At 32.8% G+C, this 25117-nt stretch overlaps 1 protein-coding gene and 1 pseudogene across 15 annotated transcripts in view; both read right to left on the minus strand.

Annotated features, from left to right (window-relative positions):
* LOC145284474 (uncharacterized) overlaps positions 1 to 25117 on the minus strand; it is a 716321-nt gene that overhangs the window by 91618 nt on the left and 599586 nt on the right. For all 15 annotated transcript variants that reach the window (XM_080133324.1, XM_080133329.1, XM_080133322.1 and 12 more), the window contains one exon: positions 631 to 1094. In XM_080133324.1, coding sequence (XP_079989450.1) covers positions 631 to 1094 — 464 coding nt within the window. The remainder of the gene's footprint in view (positions 1 to 630; positions 1095 to 25117) is intronic.
* On the minus strand, positions 5900 to 6017 carry LOC145285076 (5S ribosomal RNA; annotated as a pseudogene).

Raw genomic sequence — 25117 nt, forward strand, 5'->3', positions numbered from 1 at the left:
AAACATACATTCAGCATTTGTTTTGTGATTAACAAGGCATTAAAATGACTGTTATTATAATTTTAATAACTAGCAGGCCACCCGGCATTGCCTGGTCATAAAATACGCAAAATTATATTTTATTTTATACAGAAACTGAGACGTGTACAAGCGAGTATTATGTTTTTTCTAAACAGTTCACTTGCTGTAAGTAAAACAAATACTTGAGCTGAGATTGAAACCAAAACCTAAAAACAGTGAGTCAAGTACAATAACCATTTGGTCAGCATGACACGATCTTTAAAAGATGTTTTCAAACAAACTTATACCTAACATAAGGAATCTAATGTGAACCATTCATGCATGCGCAATCATGAAACAGCAAACAGAAAATTCTGACTCTCACATAAAAATTTCTCAATTTTGACCTCTTAGAAACCCTTTTTTCCAAATGAAAACCTAAGTTTTCCATATGTTTGAATAACCTATATACCAAATCTTTGTAGATCGAAAATTTGTTGAGTACATGGGTTGAGAAGTGTCCTCACACACGCAAACATATTCTCAGTTTTATATATATATTGACAGATTAGGTTTAATAATTACTAACATGCAACAAAATTTTGTTTTATATAAAGTTTTTCAACTTACAATAGTTGGGGCCTCTGAGGAGGCACCATTGACGATGGAAGACTGTGACGTGGTGTTATCAACTCCATTGGAAGCGGCCGGCAAGGAAGAATTATCCATGTCTTTTTCAGGGTCTGATTCTTTAGACGAACATTCTAAGCTTAAAGTCCTTTCATTACTGTTGGATTGTACAACAGGCATCTCAGACGAGGTGGATCTCGACTCTGCCTTCAAGGAGGAGCTGCTAGAGAAGGGAGACCGTTTCTCTATGCCCTTGTATGAGCTGTAGACGCTGTACTTTCCATAGCCACTAACAGAGCAGCTGAGCTTCAGGTATGAGGGTTTTCGGCTGGGGACATCAATGAACAAATCCTGGGCTGAGAGGTTGCCTAGATCTTGTGATAATGGCGACTCACTGTTCAAGTGGGGTTTCGTATTGTTGCTAAGATGAGAACCTGGAGAGGTTGCAAAAGTCCCTTCACTCCCTGGAAAATAAGAAAAAAGGACACTGGTTAAAAATGTAAAGCTCCAAGAAATATAAAGAGGGGAAAAAAAAAAAAAAAAAAAAAAAAAAATGAATATCTTAAAATGTTTCACTCAGGATCGTTTACACAAATATAAGCTTTCATATATTATAGCCTGACAAATCCTTACGAGGATAAAACACGGAAAATTCTGTGTAGCTTAATTGCCATATATATTTTCAAAACTTATATAAAGAAACAATTGATGATAATTCAAAGCTAAATAAAATTTGACCAAATCAATAAGGAAAAACATTTTAAATATAAAAACTTTTAACATGATATTTCGAAGCTTAATGTTTTTTATCACAAGAGAATAGAAGAGCAAGAAAAAAAAAATCGGTATAAAAACATTAACATAGAAATAAAATAACTATAAACATATATATATATATATATATATACACACACACACACACTATAATGAAAAAGAACCAAAATTATATATTCATCAACGTTTCATCTTTATTTCAAGACTACACCAAGATGATTTATGTATAAAAATAAAGTACAAGTATAATATTTGAAAATATTTGGTGCACACCTACAATAGATAGAACCAAATATCGTATTTTATTTCTTCAAATCAATCATTTTGAAAAAGTCTTGAAATGAAAATGAAACGTTAATGAATATGTAAAGAATTTTGGTTTTTCATCTTTTCATATATAAAAGACATATCTTTATTTACCAGTAAAACAATTCCTTTTTACGGCCGTTTCACTATTTATCTAGACAATCAAAATGTTAAAGCAGATCTTTAATTTTCTGGAACAATGATAAAAAGCCAGAAAAGCATCTTCGCCTGAAAAAAGCCAAATAATCTTCCTTCAGTAAACATTCCTTTAGATAGATTTATTCAAAACCAACGCCATCTTTAATTTGAGCAGAACAAATCAAAATACATTTATCTTTCCCTATACCCCTCTTCAAAAACGTGTCTTATTCAAAAATAAAAACTATTTCTAATATAAAAAGATTTAAAAAAACAAAACAAACAAACTATAAAAGAATTGGATCTAGATATTCCTATTATATAATGAGGAGTCAACATTTTTAATTTTCCTAAAAGATATTTCTAAGATCTTTTTTGCCAATTCTTATTATAATATAGCAACCACACACCTAAAAACTCAAACTACATGAGCCACAGACATTTTATTTACTAAAGAATCTGATGATAGATGTTTTGCTATCCGAAATTAATTAAGTCAGGTTAAAAAAAAAGTGTTTTTAGCAAGCTGCCCAGCGTTGCTCGGTCATAAATATATTTTAATTCATGCAGATTACATATATATTATTATAGAGACAATTCTTTATCGATTATTATATTGAACCTAATATATAGCAGAGAGATCCAAACTAAAAATATATGTCTTAGGTGCCATCAGCTAGAATCGAAACCAAAACACAACTTGCCACGCTCATACTTATATAATTCATCTGCCATCCCTTTTTTAAAAGAGGAAATTGCCCGGCATTGAAGACAAGATTCAAGCCAGCAAAGCAGAATGGCCAGACGGTCCATAGAGTTTTATGATTATATAGATTTTCATCTTAACAGGATTTCAAACATGGTTTTTTATTCAAAATTTCTTATTTTGCGAGATCGTAAATAATAGTATAAAGGCTTTATTCTTTTATATGACACGTTTTGACATCATTTTTATCATTTCACATCTGAGAAAGTGAAAGACATAAAAAAAAAAAAAAACATTAAAGAGATGAAATAAGAAAAGAAAAAGACAACTGTGGAATGAAAAACTCCCATGTGATGTAACATGCAGATTGAATATTGTTGCTTAAGACTGAAATAACATTTTCGTCAGTCTGTCACACTTAAGTTTGAAATATTTTTATCACTAAACTCGCAAAATAGACTAATCTTGAGAATGGAATGTGCTCTGATGAACGCATATCATTTATACCTCACCCCCCACCGACGTACATACTTCCAACTAACTCGACAAGGAGCAAAATCCCACGCCTTTTATTGTTGAGGTCTTGATGCCAGAAAACCTTCTACTCTAATAGTTTCTTTCCTCAAATTAATAGGCTTTGGAATTCCCTTCTTTTTCCCTCCCTCACTTTTGGCTATACTAACATGTGGAAGTTTAAATGTAATGTGAACAGACATTGCACTACTCAACTCCCCACAATACCCTGTTATATATGATCTAAAAAAAAAAAAAGTCTCCCTTATGTCCAAGTGGCAATATGCCTTGTTTGGGATTTTTAAAAAAAAGTTATTTTTCTTTTTTTGGCTTTAAAACTAATTGTGAATTTTGGAACATAGCTGCTAGGCATAAATGTAAGTAATGTGGACTATATGCCAAGAAGAAAAGAGAACAGAGGTTATTTGTGAAAATTCAGATATATTCGATTTTTTGTAAAATTGTCACAATAGGTATCAAACGTTAATAAATGTCCCCCCCCCCTTTTTTTTTTTAAATTGAGTAAAAATTAATTTAACCTTTTAAGCAAGAAGATAAAAAGAATACTTGCGGATTGCTTGTATCTGAGGAGAATATTCAGAAAATGACTTTGAACCGGTCAAACAATAACAAAAGCAAAACTAAAAAAACACATGTTTTGATAAGTCTAAAGTTCATAAAGATAAACATAAACGATTTAGAAGAAATTAAAAGTTCACAAAAAAGGACAAACTCGTTAAAAGGAAGAGGGCAATTCTTATAATCAAATTGCAATAAAAGCAAATATAGAGTATATGGCTCGACTTGATCAAATTATTTCTCTGAATCCAAATAGCCTTGGAAGTGTACAGCTCTGCCCTAAATCAGAGTACAAATAGCAAACCACAATTATTTTTAGTTTAACATGTTAAAAAATAAAACCATTTTCAAGTTGAAAAAATATTTACATTTTTATAAATTTGATATTTAATCATGCCTTGCCTTGCTGCAATTTGAGTTTTTATTTTGTTTTGCATTAATTCAATTAATGTTTCTAGTTGGTAGGTGATTTTTTAGGGAATTCAAGTGCAGTACCATTACTTGTTGGGTACAATCACTAATTCTCTGCCATGAAAGGAGAAACACCTACAAATATATATGCACAAGATTGACTATGGACAATACTGAAATATTTTTCCAACACCTAACACAAATTGACCCACCATTGGTAAAGCAGCTAAAAAGTGATATCAGAGAAAAATCACTTTTTCTAGTCTTCCACAGCATACCCCTTTATGAGTCTGACAGAAACTTAATCGATCTTGAATATTTTTTTCGTGCCAAAGTGACTTTCTTGCAAGACCCTTTATCAATCCTTTTGTCAACAACTGCTGGTGTACTGCGCGATCTGAGGCTTCCACATCACTACTGGACCACTTTTTCTGTAATTGACTACTAGTTTGCTGATCAGACAAAGCAAATTACACTGGATGTTGATTATCCCTCCTGGCTTTGAACGGTTGAAATGCCATAAAGCAATATTCAAGCTCGATATTCTATAATGCTGAAAACGAATATTTCATCACATTTCAGAAGTCAAGATGAGGATTGATGATTTGTATTATTTGAACTACTTTCAAGTTTGTAGATCAAAAATTGACGAAAGAGTTACTTTGTCAATTTTTTATCTATAAACTTGATATATAGGGGATTCGGATCTATGGAACAAATTGGATTTTTTTTTTTTTTTTTTTAGTCAGTAAAAATCTTTGGTAAGGAGTCAAAATTGAAAAATTATAACTCGAGTGGGGTAAGTTGACTTAGAGTGTTTGCATGCGCAAATGTACATTTATACATTAAACTCAGTTAATTTATAAAGTCTTGATATTCATTTATCTTTAGGTCATATGATAGTGAATATTGCTGGAGAGCTAAATGTTTTAGTTTTGATTCTAGCTGATGGTACCAAAGTCATATTTTCTTTTAACTTTTGAAATCAGTACACTACTATATATTGGGTACAATGTAATAATTAATAGAGAATAATAAATATGAAACCTACATAAATTAAAATTATATTTAAGCATATTTTACGACTGGGTAATGCTGGGTAGCCTGCTAGTATATAAAGCAAAAAAGAAATAAGTGAAATCTCTGTAATCAACCAGTAACTCCAACTTTTTGCATTAGTATTATTGTGAAACCGAAAGAAGAGTTAACTTGCAATCATTGTTTGGATTCAATGGAAACATCAACTATTTTGGCTATTACCAGCTCTGTTCTCATGACATCAAGCACTTTTCAGTAGCTGTCTTTATTAAAACTAATTTTATAACTTATGTTTTTCATAAAAATCAATCGGAGACTGTTTGGAAAATTTGCTCCAGTATAGATCCAGTATTGCCAGCAACGCTTAACAACAACAACCACTTCAAAAGAAAGATTGAATGGAAAGTACCTGTAAAGATAAACTAAGAAAAAAAAAGAAAAATATATAGGTGCGTCTCCTGGAACAAATTTGACTACTCATTGTCTTGCTGTTTTTATCAGCAAGAGACACAAGAAAATAACATAAGGCAAAGTGCCAAGAAAAACTGCATGTGAGAAAACCTAACAGGCACCATTTGTTTACGAAGTTTATATAGGCCTACAATCATTTATATAATCAACAGTCGATGCCTCCGTCCAGTCTCAAGAGACAATCGATACCCCCTGTAAGGATAGCTGCATGTGTAATTACGAGGCAAGGGTTGTGCAAGCCCAAACCACACCTCTCCTGAATCGGCACTGCTTGAATCTAGTGGCATGGAGCAGTGCAAGATGACTGGAAATAATGCAGAGATAAGCGGAGAACACATACATCACCTGAATTCTCAAGCGGTCACCCATTTTAGTATTGACCAGGCTCAACGTTGCTTAACATTGGTGATCTAATGGGAACCAGTGTACCAACGTGAATTATGCCGTATATAATAGGCTCTGTTTATCTGTTTGTCTGTTCAGCTGTCATGCTGAAATTTAAAAGAGCACTTTCACGAGTCTTTCACTTTGTTTACAAAATTTTTAAAAAGGCATGCAATCATTTTTTTTTTATATCATATTCACCCCAAACGAGGCACATTTTCACTGAGATACAGGGATTACTATTGGGGGGGGGGGAGATACCTATATGGATACTCTAAATAGGGAGTTGAGCAAGGAGATGTTTGTTCACATTAAATTTGAACTTGTTAATACAGCTAGAGGAGCAGGAAATAGAGAAGGGATTTCAAAATCTAACAATTCAAGGGAAGAAAATATTAGAGAAGAATGCTTTCCAGCATCGGGGGTGGGGGCTCTACAGTGAAAGTGTGGTATTTTGCTGTTTGTCAGATTTGTCAACAGTATTTACGTCACGGGGCTAGGAGTTCATCAGAACACATTCCATCAAAGTATTTGTAAAATAAGCACAACATTGCGGCAATTAAAAAAAAAAAAAAATTAAATTAAAACAGAATTAAACATATTAAAATACTAAAAAAACTTCTCCGAACGTCCAGATATAAATTTAGCATGAGAAATTTACAATTCTAGTTGGATTCATATGGATCTCAGAAATAAGTTAATATCCACAATTTCGTTATTCCAAGTTCAAGGCCGAAAACCCAAATAAAAATGTTGAAAGAAAATTATTAATGCATTAGTTTGGCCAATGTTGGCATTTTTTGGCCTTTGGGCCAAGATCGAAGTGTAGTATCTATCTTAAGATTCTACGCTTCAATTTCTTGTTCTATCAATGGAGGAGAAATCCTTCACAACTGAGACAATTTTAATTTTTGTTCCTTTCTTCACGTTAAAAAACGACCCTGGTGTCTAACTGTTCTGTGGGGAGGCAAAGTAAATAGGAACATGTTTACAGCTTTCTTGGATTGAATATTTAACACATTGCATCATGCGTTACACAATTTTTTTAAACATTATCGTTAAAAAATGTTGCAGACTTTATTTTAATAAAAAGAATTAAGTTTATTAAACACTGACTAATAAATGTCCTTGATACTGGTTTTGTTTTTTCACAGTGCCATATGATACACTGATGTGTCATGGTTGGAGTTTTTGTTTTTTGAAAACCAATCCAAGGTAAGCGATATGCAAGATGCCACCAAATGCACAAGTGTTTATTTTGAGTGTAGAAAAAGGTGGAATAAGTCAATGTTAAATGTTTTCACAAAACAAAACCAGTTTTTCTTGTTCCCCACCACATATTTTATTATTTTGTACTAGCTCGGGATGCGGCACCTTAACAGATGGCAGACATTCACCCGCTATCCCATACATTCCAACCAAGATATCTTTTAAAGATTCTAATCGTCCCTTTACGTGTAATTGTTCGCATATCTCTTGCACTTGGTTCACCAGGTATATTTGCCAGAAACCATGTCTATTTAGTAAGACATTCCAGTTCAGCAATCAGAGGATTGTTGTAGTTTCCCTTGTCCCCACACCTAACAGAGTTTAAAGCATTGTTGAAGTAGCTTGTTCCCTGTTGAACATTGTTTTATGTAGCTTTAGGAGTATCACTATCCCAGGATTGGCATTCTTACCCCTTTGAGGGGGGTTAGTTTATTGCTAATTGCCTGAGGCCTCCTACCGGGGAATACCGACGGAGCTGTCCAGGCATTTTTTGCAAGCCATAGTACTGCTCTAAGGTGCTGGCTCTTCAAATCCCACTTTCCGACCCTTTTGTCACATCATTTGCCGTCATAGGACGATAAAGATCTTTAGTAAGAAATATAAAAAATTGTCCGACCGCGACTTTGTTGTCGGGGGGGGGGGGTTAAGTATGGTTCTGCACAGTCCTACGAGATCTACTCTCCCAAGCTTAACTTTCTGAGAAGGGGGTTAGTTTATTGCAAATCACTTGAGGCTGCCCAGGCATCTTTGTAGACAAGAGTGCACTTCATCTAGCAAGATAGTTTTTTAAAAAGTCCACCTGACCCCGTGCCTAATTTCCTGCAGATGAGGTAAATAAACATATCAAAAACGATGGGGTGGGGAGTGACATTTAAATTTAATCATTGCAGTGTTGATTGGTCTTGTTGGTCTTGAAATTATTAATTGAACTCTTGTTATGAAACTATAACCAATTAATTGTTAAGATAATTGGTTAACGTCTATAAAATTATTGGAAATTGATAGTTTCCAAAACTTTCAAAACTTAATACATGAGGATTTGCTGATTTTTAAAGACTAGACATCACTGTCCATGCAACAGTTTAAATGCTCCCAAATTCCCCTCAAATTGAGGGTTACAATGTTTTTATACTATTAAAAAGATCAAAATTGCTAACTTGTTCACAAAGAAACCAAAATGCATTCTGGTGAATTTAAATTTGTAAATAAATTAAATTTCTATTACATGTATGATTTGATTAAATGACAATATGCAGTTTTCTTATGAACTAGCCCAAATCGTCAGCATTCATTTCAATTTATTTGGTAAAAAATAAAATTATGCTTCAATTGTCATGTAGGGAAAAGAGTGGTAGAAATTTACAGTGGAGGATACAGTTATCCAGCACATGTCCAAATTAAACTTAATTGCCGTGTTGTTAATGCATTTTTATTAAATCAATTGGAAATCTATTCAAAAGTTCACGGATTCTGATTGAGAAAGCGGCCCTCCTTTGGAGGAATCGAAATTCAGCCACACTATGTCTAATTAACTGTATTCATATTGTTAATACAAAGTTTTTATTTATTTTATTTACTTGTTTCCAACCAAAACAAGACATAGCACAAAGTTGGAAGACTGAATAACCAGCTACCCCTAGGTGGTAGTCTGACTGAGTACAAAACTAGTCAAGAACAGACTCATCAGCATACCCAGGAAATCAAAAATAAACCAACTCCTACTCAAAGAGGCCCTGTCGGTGGGGCATTAGAATACGCCGACTGCCCCCCCCCCTACAGAGGGTAAAAGTCCCTCAATGGAGGTCCTGGATATGACCTTAAACTATATCCAGTGGTGAGGCCCCAGCTTGTGGGCTTTGGGGAGTGTGGAGCCACCCTTTAATTACCATTACTCCCAGGTCCACTCTGACCCGGAGTGGTAGTACCTGTTAGGGTCCCAACTATGGGTTAAATAGAAACCGACGTGAAAACAAATATATTCTATTAAAAAAAATTTTTCTTCAAAATCTTTGGATTCGGCATTAAATAACCCAAAAAGGGTTGATATGCAGTAAAACAAACAACTAACCAACCAACCTACTCAAAGAAAGGCTATACTGCCTGCAATGATACACCTCTTAGAACAGAGCTCCATATATGGTTCGGTACCATTAAGGGAGTTGTGACCATGAAAAACCACAGGATAAAATGTTGATACTTTGTACCAAAAATGAATCCTTACAAATAAGCTTTCAGCAAAGAAGTCCCACGTTAGATCATTAAAGGGCTTCTTGATGTAGAAATGTATACCCTTCTTACTTTGGCACATGCAAATTGAACGAGTTACATATGTTTAAACTAATTGAGACCAGGTGTAAATTGCTTTTTGTCAACCTATCAACTCAAAACAGAGGCAGAGTATAAAACTTAAGGTTGATAACTGCCTCATCCACATTCTTTGTTTGAACTTGGTTAAGATTGAGACAGGAAGTCTTTCTTAATGTGTATTAGTGTTGGGACGATTAATCGGAATCAAAATTTTTAGGGGGTATTGGAATAGGTATCCGAATCGGAAAAAAAATTGTGCCTATTTTCTGACGCAAAAAAATATTCTTTAAATTGTAAATCTTTTTAATTTGATTTTGTTCAAAACAGCATCTTCCACTGCTTGTAATAATGATAAAATAAATATTTATTAATTGTTAAATTACTAGTAAAACTAAAATCTAAAGATCACCCACACATATTTTTACGTTCGAGAAAAAATCTGCACATTTAACACGTTTTTATGGTAACCAGGTTTGCTTGGTTGGTTTGGTTGGTTTTTGTTTTACGGCATATCAACCCTTTTCGGGTTATTTAATGCCGAATCCAAAGATTTTGAAGAAAATTTTTTTTAATAGAATATATTTGTTGTTTTTACGTCGGTTTCTATTTAACCCATAGTTGGGACCCTAACAGGTACTACCACTCCGGGTCAGAGTGGACCTGGGAGTAATGGTAATTAAAGGGTGGCTCCACACTCCTCAAAGCCCACAAGCTGGGGCCTCACCACTGGATATAGTTTAAGGTCACATCCAGAACCCCCATTGAAGGACTTTTACCCTCTGCAGGGGGGCAGTCGGTGTATTCTAATGCCCTGCCGACAGAGCCTATGATAATCAGGAAAAATAACTTTACAGTTAAATATTTAGTGGTTTATAAAGAATCGAAATAGATAATAGTACCGGAATTGGGAAAAAATATTGGAATCGTCCCATCACTAGTGTCTATGCATCAATCTGATTATCAGTGTGCTTGTATATACATCACTGTACAGATGTTCATATGATGCCCTTTGTTGGAAGTGCATGTCTTACTGTATATGCATCAGTTCGGTACTGTTGCATCCGTCTTGTCACTAATATATAAACATTAATAATAATTAATATATATTTTATTAACCTTACCAATTATTTTTCAATTACAGATCCATTTCATTCACAGAAGAAATAATATTTTCATATCAATCCTGTATCTTTCTTTCATAAGCTCAGAAAAGCAAAAAGTTCTCTATCAGAAAAATATAGCAAAGCAAAAAAAAAAAGATAAATAGATTGTATGTGTGTGTGTGTGTGTGTGTGTGTGTGTGTGTGTGAACGAAACGGATCTTGTTTTATTGGAATGTAAGAAAATGTTTATATATGCTCTGTTCTTATGTTAACAAGTATCGAGCTTTCACTTTGAAACGGTAGAATAGAAAGTACATACAAAAATTTATTTTCACACGAGATAAAAACGTATGCTCATACTGTTTTATTTTCCCACCCCATAGACCAACATTTTTAAGTAAAAACTCCAGACAATATTTAGCTAAATTTCAGTGAACAAATTTTATTCATTTTATTGCTACTTTTTAAATTAAGACTATGATATATATTTTTGTTTTTTTACGGACCATTTTATTCATAGTTGACTAACCGAAGGTAATGAACGAAAGAATCGTAATAGATATAATTTCGTTTGGTTGACTATAGACAAAACAGTCTGAATTGGAAAAAAAACAAAAAAAACGAGCAATATGATTAATAAAATTTTGGTCATTGGAATATAGCATATATATATATATATATATACACATACATACATATAGTAAGTTATGAAAATATACTTGGTAATTAAACTATGCAAAGTTATCCATATTTCATCAACATAAGGACTCGCCAGGCTAATGCATGGAATTGAGGTTATCGCATGTTTATATATATATATATATATATATATATATACACACACACATACATACATACATACATACATACATACACGGATTAAGTTTGCTAATTAACTAATTAACCAAACAGATTAGTTGTTATTCTTGCCAGTTTTCACCAGCCCATAGCCGAGCTTTTATCAAACAATGATCGTCTGGCTTCTATTTCACCTTTCCTTGTTCATCTATAGAGAAAGTGAATCCGATCATTAGACGTATATGTATATATATATATATATATATATATATATATATATATATATATATATGGTTAGTGGGAAATAACCACAGCAAGGTGTTTGATTAAGAGAGAACAAACATTTTCTAGATGGGCAGATAAACAGAAGCTAAATGTGCTGGACATAGGCAACCGACTATAGGCAGGGTTCGTACAGATTTTCAATGTACCTTTTCAAGGACATTTCAAGGCTATTCAAAATTTTTCAAGACCATCTCCAGACAAAATTCAAGTTTTTAAAACAAAATTTTGAGTGTTTTACAAATCCACAACGATTTGACAAATATCAAATATACAAATAAATCTTACCATCTATTATATAAATCTCATGTATGTTTAAATGTATGTATGCATGTTTGTATGGTTGCCTAAAACTTTCTACAGAGACGAGGGATTTTCATGAAATTGGTATTATTTTGAAGCTCGCCCTTCGGACGACAAATAAAAAAATTGACTGAAAACAATTTCTTCACCCTCAACTGGGCATTTTTCTACAAGGAGGAGTTACTTTTTTTTTTTTCTTCACTTTCTTTTCCCCCTTTGCAGTACGGGTTCGAGCCTGCCCGCTTTTTTTTTTTTTTTTCCTCAACATTCGTCATTGGAAAGTCCCGTCCGCAGAAGGAAATTTTTTTTTTAAGAGGGAGGGTGGGGGCGTCATTTTTATTTATGGCGGCCGCATTATCCCCCCCCCCCACACACACACACTTAAAAATAAAAATTAAATTATAAATGAAAGCAAAAATAAAGGGAGATTTCGATTTTATTTTTAATATTTCAACAAATTTTTACTGGACATATAGAAGACAATTTTCAAGACCTTTCAAGACATTTTCAAGATATTTTCCTTATTTTCAAGGATTTTTCAAGGTAGTAATAGAAGTAAAGCCTTTTCGAAGTAAAAGTCAAAAACTTTTCAAATCCGTGCAAACCTTGATAGGTCCCCTTGTTTGGATTTGAAGCCTGCATTACCGATGTTGTTCTGATCTTCAGTAACTCACGCACCACATAAGAGATGTATGTATGTGTGTACGGGTGTTATTGTGTTCTGTTATTTTATCTGCTGTAGCCTCAACATCTCTCTCTGATTTAGTCTTTCCATCTCCAAATTTTCATTTTTAGTCTTCCCATAGCATCCTTCTCTCCCTTTTTCAATCATTACATCCTTCTCAGTTTTTAGTCTCTTCATATCGACATCTGTTCTTGTAGTCTCTCAATCACTCATCCCTTCATCCCTCTCTCTCTCTCTCTGTCTACTTAAGTCTATCTCTCTATCTGCTAGAGAGCTGTCTACTAGGCACACACACAACGATAACAATCTTCACCCGACATTGTTCACTCCACCCTGTCCCTTGCCAATGCTGCTGCGCAGAAAGGCATGAAGTGTTTATTTAGCAGCAAAACGAGATGCACGCAGCAGAGCATGGTGCACAATTCTTCACTCCATTTTTATTTGCAGACAGACAATTCATTGATAAAAAAAAAGGTTCAATTAAAAGGGAAATACTTTGTCCATTTGAAATAACCTACGTGATAAGTGATTGATAATACAACCAATCAAATTTGAGGATTCAAAATTTATTGATGAACAAAAAGAAACCGAAACGTTAATTGGTTGAATTCTGCATTCGTTAAATATTTTGATATTCAGAAAATGTTGATGTATCAGACAAATAATTGACCGACTTGTCTTGTTCTCTCCACTACAAAAGCTTACTCATCTCAAATTCAATTAAATTTCTCTCAGGAAGTATTAAGATCATCTCTATAAAAGAGTACTTATCCAGTTTACGAGCGAATCTCCAGCAGGTTACATAAGCAATTGGAAGATGCTGAAGCGATTATCCAATCAGCTGTCTAAAAACAAGTTTTAATAAGAGCCATGAAATTCATTAAATTGATAAAATTTTTGAACCAAAAATTACTACAAACATGTTATCTCAACATGAAATCATGCCTCCTTTCGTGTTAAATGTTTTATAATTTCTAAATAGAAGGCCATTCTTAACAGACAGGAGGGAAGTGTCACATTTTGAATTAATCTTCACATCTTCTAATTGCTTCCATAAAGTGTCCAAAGTTGCTGGTGATTGGATCGTAAACTGGATAAGTACCCCATAAACATCTTAAATATTCAAGTGGGATTTTCTTTTACCAAACTACCAGTCTGTGGAACACACCATGGAGTTGCATCCTGGCTGACTACAACAGTCTTTTTTCAAGTTCAATGTTAAATTCTTGTTGAGGTGTCCTCTTCAATCAAATTCTGGCCAGTCTCAACCACCATTACCAATCCTCAGTGTTCTCTTGACAAACTAATTAACACTTATCCTTGAGTGACCTTTAGACCTTGATATGCGCCGACTTGTTAGCACATAAAACCAAACAACTACGCAGAATGTGTATTAACTGAAAAATAACCAATTTTTTTTTTTTTTTTTAAAGATTTTTTACTGTCTAATGCATTTTGATTGCATTTTGTAATTAAATATTTCTGATTCTACATTGGAATTCTTCCTCGAGGTTTTGTTTTACATAAAGGAAGCATAGATTTATTAAGATTTACTACTGATAATACTGAATCGTTCTGGAACGGGTGGCACGATTTTAATATCTTTGTTAACAGTTTTGTATTATAACCACGTAACGTCACAAATATATGCATTGAAATAACGTCATCAAATTATGTTGGGTGTCAAAAATGTGCTTATCTTTGCGAGTCAGAGGTGCAAAACGATATTGAAATCTGAAGGAATGAATTAATGATAATTTATTAAAAAAAGGTGTACCTATACTATAATAACAAAAATCTTTGTGAAAAAAAAAACATTCACCATATTTCTTTGGGAACATGTGACATAAGGGAAGTATGCTAAAAACAAGGCAAAACACAATTTATTAAAAAAAAATAAAATAAAATAAAAAATAAAAAAAGCCAATAGTCACATGTCTCCTCTTGTAACTCTCCAGGTTTTTTTTTTTTTTTAGCCAAATATTTTATTTTCAATAATTTTTGTCAAAAAACTTCAATTTTTTTTCTACCTAATCGTTTTTTGTCATTTTTGGATATATTCATTACTGTAACATAACAATTACCATTGGTTTGCCTTGAAATTCAATATAAAAAATTTGGAATTTCACTATTATAGTGTACTAGCTGCGCAAAAAAGATTTGATAAAAAAACAAGTAAAAACTTGTTGAGACAATAAACAAAGTTTATATTATGCAAGTTTTGTTTGTTTTCCGACAGGTACCAACGGAACCTTTCAGGGAGGGGGGTGGTATTCAATGCAAAAATATAATTTACTCTAAATGATGCATTGATTGGCTTCGTTTGTTACTTTACGGCATACCATTTTTGGGTGTTATTTAATGCGGAAGGTGGGGGATAACTTTTAGAAGATTGATCGATTGGTTTGTTTTATTGGGTTATTTAATAGAAGATAAAACGGCTCATAAATGGAATGGCACCTTTTCCCCTGGAATGTATTTTACAGCTCAAACTAAAATCTAGTGTTACAGTTATACTCGTTCCTTATTTTCATCAATGTTAGCTGGAATTTAAAAGAGCCACTAGAGATTTGGGGATGAGATAATTGAACACAGATGATTTGTATTATTTGGTCTACATTTCCCATAACATTTAAGCAAATACCCCCCTCCCTTCCAACCTAAATATCCAAAAATAAAGCATATTTTTTTTAACTAAAAAAGTTGAAGAGGTTTGAAGACGAGAGTGGTACCATTAAAACAAGCGACCTTTTGTGCTCCAGAATTTATTTTTCTACATAAGTCACCATTCTCAATGCACGTTTGCCAGCAATGAACGATGGCTGTGCATGTGTGTCTGGAGCACGCTTTTCATTGTACAAACACAAGAACTGAAAAACCCTGGACATTATGGATTCTTATATAACTAAACTATGAGGTTAATGTTTGACGTCTTAAGATAATTATTTCGTATCAAGAATTTATTCATAACTAATTATTCCTTAAAATCAAGAACGTCATTATCCACATTCTTTTGCCAATGGCTTGCATGGTTTTAGATTTTCTCAAAATACTAATCTTTTCATTTTAAAATGAATTCTTGACAATCTTTATCACGATCAAACGACTCAAAATTGTGATCTTTCACAAAATACGTTAACTGGAATATGCTGTAATCAGATGGACCAACTTGTGGACTGTAAGTTGAATTGCATCCACATGCAAAATCTTTCATTTCTAAAGGATATAGAAAGTGGCCATAGTGAGGTGGATGCCAACGAATGCCAAGTTCAAACCCTGTCAGTTCCATGGCACTACTTTTATTATGATGTTGGCAACCTTCACATTCATACCTCACATAAAAATTGAAGCTGGAGGAGACTTTAAGGAATAAAATTACAAAACAATATTTACGCTTATGTTTCTAAAATTTTTTAGATGTGGATTGATAATTTGTATTATATATGTATATGTGTAATTCATATATATATATATATAAATTAGTAATAAGATAAGTAGTAATATTGTACATCTAAGAGCAAGAAAAGATTTAAGACTCCGAAGATTCATAATTGAATTACCCATAAAGGCTTGTGGCATAACAGATAAAGTACTAGATAAAATTTAATTTGGAGGTCAAAGGTTCAATGTTCAGTATGAAGATTATAATTACTTGAGACTTAACAGAATGCTAACCACAATGGATTAATTAAAGGATTCCATTTGAAATTCTGCGCAGATTCCAGAGAGATCCCCAAAGTTCGACAAGATAGACCTGAAGCGTTAAGAGGTTACATCAACCAAAACATTATGCAAAGAACACTAGTCTGATTAATTAAAAGAGTATAAAATATATTCACTCTTACCTGTTTTTTTTTTTTTTTTTTAGTAAAAAGACCCCTGTTCCTCTAGATCATTTTTTTCTGTATATATAAATTTGTCCTCAATTTTTTAAAAACACTGAGTTTATGTGTGTGTGTGTGTATATATATATATATATATATATATATAATTTCAGGTGGTCCCATCCCTTAATTTCTCTGCCACGGTCATCATAATATACACAGCTGCACATGACTGAATCAATATTTACCATTAAAACATCCTCACACTCATATAAATGGCCAATGTTTACTTAAAGAAATCAATATAGACAAATTAAAAAAAAAAAAAAAAAAAATGAAAAGAATAAATTGCCCTACACAGCATTAATGTATTTTTTTACATACATTAATAGACCCCCTCCTCCTTCTCCTCCTCCTCCTCCTCCTCCTCCTCCAGATCTATCGAAAATATAGTTGTCTCCAACTATGTTGATGCCAGTAAGTATAAAGATAAAAAGTTTTGTGATAACAATATGCGCTATGAAAAGAACATTCTTACATTCGACATAAGAGGCCAAGTGCATTTTTAGCATTTGTCTTTTCTAATGAGTCACCCCTTATTAAGGCCAAAATCCATTCGAGGATAATAGTTAATGAGATGAATTTACAGTCGAATGATGAATAACATAAGAGGATTGAAGATAAATATGCAAGTGCGGTTTGGCCCTCAAACTCTGGAAGCTTAGAATGCAGACACCTAATGTTGTGCCTTGAATGAATAAATAAAAGCTTAAAAATTTTGAATGACGACTTATAATTTCATTAGATCTTTTAGGTTTGCATTGAATGTGAAAACTAGACAGACAGGCATCATAGACAGACAGGAATAGAGATGCATGAAATTTATTTGAAACTAGATGTTCCTACTGTTGTGCCCAAGATCCATAACATGCACATTTATTTTGTAAATATTTCTATGTTCTATAAACATGCCCCTTTTTTCGTTATGCTAATTATTTAAGCTAATAAAATAAATAGGGAAAAGTAACTCTTACTAAAACAGTTATTTCCCCTTACTGATTTTTCTTTTAAATGTTTAAGAAAATTTCCACCTAAAAAACTCAAATTAGATCAAGTAATAAAAATAAATTGTAGCAAAGTTAGTTTATTACCAATCACATATTACGACAATAACAATAAAAAAAAATGGTTAGTTAGAAGCAGAGTTTAATTTTCCAGCTTAAATGATATTTGGGTCTCATTTTTCAAATCCAACTTACAATTTTATATATTAGATATGAAGTGAATTCAACATACACCTTTTCACAAACACTATCATTCTGAAATAGATTTGAGTAGTTATATTTCTTGAGCCTTGACCAAATTGTATCATTGCCAATGATATTTTCTGAAGAAATACTTCAAACTTAGATTCATTCATGAGCTGGTTCACTGGTCAAAAACAATTGCGAGAGAAAAAAAAAGGCAAATTTCTCAGAAAATTTGTAACCGCATCGGCGCATCACACCACTTAAGCTGTTCATCCCATTCAGATAATGGCACCTCCAATTCATCATGTGAAGAATATAAACGCTGCACATCGAAACGTGTTGAATGCAAGATTTGCATTACCTGTGGATACATTCAATTGATAGACATTGCTGAAGAGAAATTTTGCTTTTCATTGCACAACACCAGCTTAAACAATTATTTTTGCATTGAAACTATTCAACTAAAGTTTTAGTAACTTCAAAAGCAGCAGAACAATTTTTTGTTAAAATAAATGAATAAAACTACAAATAACGCTTTTCGAAACAATATCCTATATAAAAAGGATATTTCTGTATTTTCAGCATTTCACTTAGACTATACAGAAAATTTTCTTTCCCTTTTTTTTTTTTTCTTTTTAAATAAATCACCATTTATCAAGGTCAAAGGCTACTCGAGAATACTGGTTAATGTTAATGAAATGGATTGACAGTGAAATGATGAATAACATTATGAAAGGATTTAAGATAAGTGGGCAAATTAGATTTGATTTCATGTAAATAGATTACAATTTTAGAAGGTTGGAAAGAGACCTGGTAGTAGGTATCTATGTTAGGAGTTTAAATACTGGGTTTATGCTTATTTTCGGAATAAGAACCTTACATAATGCAAATATGAGGGAAGGCCAAAGAAAACCTGGAAGTGATAAGGATCAATTTGAGAGAAAAATAGGATAAATACAGACCTGGGTAGAGATAGGTTACTTTAAAAGTCGAACTCTAGAAGCTGTCCAACACATGCCAGCATGTAAAACAGACGTTAAACTGAATAAGACGATCCCACCATACAGTAACCAAGGTTCCTATTGACTGAATATGCCAGAGGTGATTTGTTATGGTTGGTGCTTGTGATTTCTTGCTTAACAATACTTCATGGTTGATGAGAGAAGTTAAGGTTGATGATTTTAAAATAATCGATGGTATATGATCGATATGTGTAAGATTGTCACAATTTTGAAATCAGGTTATTACTTGCACCAGCTTGGCTTTATTAGCCATTCAAACGGATTTTTCTTATATATAAAAGTTTTCATGGGTGATAAAGTGACTGATTTACTGTAATACATGTCGGAACTGCACATACCAACATGTATTTTTTAATGCAACATTTTTATTTTTTGCATTAAACATAAAATTACACAAGATATATATATACACAAACACACTATTTGTTTTACATAAGCATTTATATGTCCCTACACATTTATGAGCATGTTTCAATCAGCCAGTTACATCTTTTACTACAGACTACTTTTGTATAAGCAGACACGCCTGCAAAGGTCTCTAGTTACTTGTAATTGACTAGTTGAAACATTCTCATAAATATATAGCGATATAAATGCTTGTGTAAAACAAATAAAATGTATATCTTGCCTTACTTCAGTATTGAGCACTCTCGTATGAACCTTGTTAAAAATTCATTGGTTGTTTCATCTCTGGAAAATATTAACCGGGAATATATATTAGACTTTTTAGCCCATTAAAACAGACAAAATTATAGACTGAACCTAGAATGAGCGCTTTGTGCCAAATGGATTGTTGAATATAATTCAGTTTGTGCTCATTTTTGCATTAAATACTAATTTCTAATCCAACTGTGCATCAAACAGATAACATAATACTTAGTTCGCTGCACCTCATTATAAAAGTTGATACAAAATTTCAGACAGATCAATCTAGTAGTTTCGAGAAAAAAATGGAACGAACACAGATGAACTAAGATTAGGTATGCAGCACATATTCTATAAATGTGATAATGTGTGTGTGTGACGACACTTCTTAACCTATATAGTCAACTAATTTTTAATCTTCACACTTGAAAGTTTGTATATAAAGAAAAAATGTGGAAAACTAATCAGTTTTCATCCGAAAAAAAGGTCTGCTAAGAGGTCAAAATTGAAAAATTGGTATGTGGGCATCGGATTTTTTTTTTTTTCACTGCTTTCAACGATTTCACGACTGAGCATGCATGGCTGTAAAACATGACGGCTTATGTTAAGAATAAGTAGTTTTTTTTTTAAACGCATTTAAGGATCCTGTCAACCTGGTATAATGGTTATCGTACTTGAATCACTGTCTTTAGGTTTTAGTTTCGATCTTAGCTTGAGTATTTTTTTTTTTTTTTTTTTTTACTTACAAGTGAACTGTTTAGTAAAAAACATAATACGCATGCAAATCTCTTTTTTTCCTTTTTTTTTGTTTTTTTTAAAGAAATTTAACGTTACATTACATACATACCATTTCTTTACTTTTAATTGCTGCCATAAGTGCCAGTCTAAATAAGCACCCAAAATTTTGTATTTTCAACAGATTTCATAGATTTTTTTATTTAATCAGGATTATGGTATTTCCTGCTAGTATGTTTATATATTTCTGTGTATATGATTGATTTACTCCTAACATAATTTTAATTTTAGAAAACAGCTAGTAGATGTAAGGGACCCCAAAACGGGATATATTTAGTATAATTCGAATTTTATGCAAGTGGAGTAAATTCCTCTTAATCCAACTGTGCATTGAATAGCTTCCAAAGCCCTTCATAAAAATTCAGATACCTCCAATTGGATGAAATTTTTTACAATATATATTAAACAGAAATTCATTTCAGTTTTTTTTTTCGAATAGTTTAAAAAGTTTTTAAGGAAGTATAATACGGGGGATATTTGAAAGTTTGAATATTGATTTTGATCCACAGTTATTAGGCACCAATTAAGAAAGGTTCATAAATTTCACTCTTGTTGTAAGATCTTTTAAACTTAAGCCTTAAATTTGAGACATTTTCTTATTACAGCATCATATAATAGATTTTTATCTGAAATAAGAAAATTAGGTTCAGCATCATTTTATTTTGCTTTTATTTTTTCATTCGTAAAGGGGCATAAAAGTGATGCAAAACATTGCTTTTGGGGTGAATTTTACTTATTCTACAACAGGTAAAATTGTTCTTTACATATTTATATCTATATCCTGTCAGGCTCCTTGCTCGGACCAATGTGACTCTCCAGACTCCCCTCTATTCTATCAGCTGCTGCAGATCTTCAGGATCACAGTTCGCATCATCTGCAATTTGCTGGATGTACATGGATCTAGGTCGTCCTATACTCATGCGCGAATGTCATGGAGTCCATAACAATATATTTCTCACCAGCTCTTGCTTACTCCTCTAGCAGTGACCTGCAAATCATAGAGATCGCTTCCTAACGATAGTAGACACGGCAGGTAGGTTGTCATAAAGTTGCTGCTTTGTTAGATGATCTTGTCAAGATCACACTGTAGTATACGGTTGTACGTGCTATCTAGCTTTCTTTACAATCTTTTGTTCAGTGTTCAAGTTGTAGCACTGTAAACAAGGACAGACTTCACCACTGCTCTGAAGAACTGCCTTTTCAGTTTGTCAGCCTTGAAGTCCATACTGACCATAGCTTATCCAATGCAGCCCATGCTTTTGAGATGCAAATTTTGATATCCTTCTCGGTTCCACACCCACACAGATTTTTTAAGCATTTTGGTTTCCCCACTTATTAATGGGATAAGAGTTTATCTACATTATGTACTAGGAAAGCTACCTGGCATTGACGAACGTTTTAATTTCTGTAAATTACAAAATAGAATTTTAAGTGGTACTAAGCTATCTGCTTAAAATCGTAATGTGAAATGTCTAAGTTCATTTTGGGCAGGATTCAGAATAAAAAATAATTAGGCCTTCGATGCGGTTCCAACTCAAACTAAGTACAGTGCCATAATTGATTGACCCACTGAGAAAGTATGAAATGGTGGCACTATAAAATACATAAATCTTTTTCTTCCCCTCTCAAATGTTAGTAATCCAAAAGCAAGGAGAGAAAGAATAGAAAAAGAATAAATGAAGATGCTATTTCATCTTTATCACCGGTGAATATCAAAATAAAATTATTTGTTATTAAATTAGTACTTGATGATTTAGGTGGGAGTATGAGGACTTATGACTATGAGAGTATGAACTGCTCCATTTTATTTTATTCATCACTAAATAAAATATTAATCCTGATTAAATAAAAAAATCTATGAAATCTGTTGAAAATACAAAATTTTGGGTGCTTATTTAGACTGGCACTTATGGCAGCAATTAAAAGTAAAGAAAATAAAGAAAAGTCTGTATGATGTACATACCAATTATGTAATAAAGATGAAATATTCCAAAAATCACGTAATTTGCTCAAGTAGTTATTTTTTTTATTCATAAAAATCAAATTTTCATTGTTCATTATAAGGGAGAAAAATAGCTTCTATACTTGAATGGAACCGAGGGTTGACAAGGGTAGACAACCCACAAGGGCAATTAGTTTTTTTTTTTTTTTTTAAATATGTAAACTTACGAATTAAAACAAAATTAACATAACGTTTTTTTTTTTGTTTACTTGCCTCCCCACGAGGGCAGAGGTAGACACATGGTCGGTTTTTAATGTGGGGGGAAACCAGCTCCTCAAAAAAGAGAACTCTGGTTAGTAACAAAAAATGAAAAATGTATTAGCCATGAAGGATATCTCCTCCATTAACAGAAACCAAAAAGTGTAGTGCATCATCAGAACAGATGCTACACCTTGATCTTGGCTCGAAGGCCAAGAAAGAAAAAAGGGTTTCCTTTTTTTCTGTTTTTTTAAATAGACATTCATTTCAGAAAATAAAATATACATATTTAAACAACATTTACATACAGTGTATATTAATTAAAAACAAAAATTGAAATTACCATCCCCATAAACAAGTGGCTATGACATGTTACCACTAAAAAGTGTAAAACTTGATTTTCTTTATAAAAAAAAAAAACAAACAAAAAAGCTATCAATTTTCGTGATTTTTGGAATATACCATCTTCATTCGATGACAAGTAGGTACACGATAAAAGTTTTTCTTCATGTTTGTTTATTGCCATAAGTGGCAATCTGAATAAATATCCAAATTTGTTTTAAACACGAATCAATATTTGATATAAATCACTGAAGAAGCAGAATTTTTTAATATACTTGTAAAAAAATAATCAAATATGGTGAGAGGATAGACTTTTTTTATAAGATAATTTTTTGAAATAGCAGAGAACAGCATTTAAGATTCAAATTAAAGTTAATTTTAACCAACTTTTTTTCTTTTACAATCACCAAGGATATGAGACTTGTTAGGAATTTTGTTGTTATTTTATGTGCCTCCTCACAAAGGCAGAGTTAGACACAAGATCGGTTTTTAATGTAGGGAAAATCTAGCTCCCAAAAAAGGAGCAATTTGGATAGAAACAAAAAGAAAATTGTCTTAATCATGAAGGATTTCTCCTCCACTAACAGAGGACAGAAAAGGTGAAGTGTAGTATCAGAACAGATACTACACTTTGTTCCTAGCCAAAATTGTTAATTTACTATTTTAAAGTAGTTTGGGGAGAAAAAAAAAAAACTTATCCCATTCTTTGCTAAATAAACTAACTGAACTTTCTTGGTTACAGAAGAGAATGGTTGGAATTTGTTTTTAAGCATTCCAAAAATGTGGCTGTGGAGTCATGACTTGTCAGCTCAGATCTAGGACAGTAAAGTGTTCCATGTAAAGAAAGGAGAACAAGACAAACGATTAACTGCTGATATTTTCTGTCAGAATTATTTCATCTCCCTTTCAGGGGGAGGGGGCACAAGACACGAGAGTATATTCTTGCTATTTTAGTACTTCTTGCTGACAAAGGAATTATTTGTCAACTTAGTTTTAGAAAATATATATATATATATATATATTCAGTTTAATATCCATTTTACAAGCCGTTATCTGTTGACCGGCTTTAAGAAACTGGTTTCCAAGCTTAACCTACATCTGACCAGTTTTTATAACTCAAGTTCATTTTCATTTCCATCCAGGTTTTGCTTGACCTTCACTACTGAATTAAACCTGTTACCGCAACTGTTCTACATCTAACGGAAGAATTCTCATCCATTCTTTCAACATGGCCATACCATAAAAATCTTTTGATCTGCACACATTCCTATTGACTATATAGATTTAATCTTCCTCTGAGATCATCGGATCTAAATAATGGGGTTCTTTCAAGTTATAGATCATCGTTGACACTTGAACATACCATTAAAAAAAAAACAAAAAAAAAAAAATTTATTTACACAATTATGGGATTAAAGTAATTTAAACCACTGTATGATTTGTCTTCGGCCAGGCGTTCTAAATATAGGTTTAACAGGTCTTGCTTTATAATTACCTTGCTCTAAAACGAATCTGCAACGGAATCTATTTTAAACCAAGGAATTGTTATTAAAAGACGTGAAAAAACTTCATCTGGTAAAGGTTACAAAAAAACCCCCCAAAAAACAAAAAACTTTGGTTTGCTTTTAACGGCATGTTAACACTTTAAGGACGATTGTAATGCTTAAGCACAATGCCTACTGTATACAATTAGTTTAATATACGTTACCATTAATTAGCATTAACAGTCAATTAAGTTATCTCCTTTTTGCAAATTAACAGTTTAGAGAGAGCTAGATGGTTCTGGCTGGCAGTCAATTTGCATAGGGGTTTCAGTATAAAAACTTTACTTTTGATTGAAGAGAAGCAGCTATGAAACAGGCTGAAGAAGAAAGAATAAATAATAACTGTCGATCCTAACTTGTCAAAATTTAAAAAAAAAAAAAAAAAAAACAACTTTGTAACCAACCGAGTGGGGGTGGGGGGTCCCTTGACCTCAAAGTCATCAAAGTCTAGGTCATTGTTGAGGTGGCTTATTCTGGCGACTGAATTATGATCCTAGTTTCAGGCGGTTCACCTTTAAAAAGAGGTTAATTTATTGCTACAGAGGAATACCGATTGGACTGCTCAGGTATTTTTGCCGGCCCTCAGTGTTCTTCCTCAAGGGTGCTGGATTTTTAAATACCAGTTCCCTGATCACCATGGTTGGGAGATAAACATCGACTGCAACCAAGAGCTTTCTATAATTTTCTATTTCCTTTCTTTAAAATCTGGGTGTAGTCTGCACAAGTCTCAAAGGCAAAAACTGTCAATCAACGACAACAAAACATCTTATTCCTTCTTTGTCTCAGGTGAGAAACAGA

Source organism: Euprymna scolopes, chromosome 9, assembly GCF_053919585.1.
Source record: "Euprymna scolopes isolate OS-2025 chromosome 9, ASM5391958v1, whole genome shotgun sequence".
In the NCBI taxonomy this organism is placed as follows: domain Eukaryota; kingdom Metazoa; phylum Mollusca; class Cephalopoda; order Sepiida; family Sepiolidae; genus Euprymna; species Euprymna scolopes.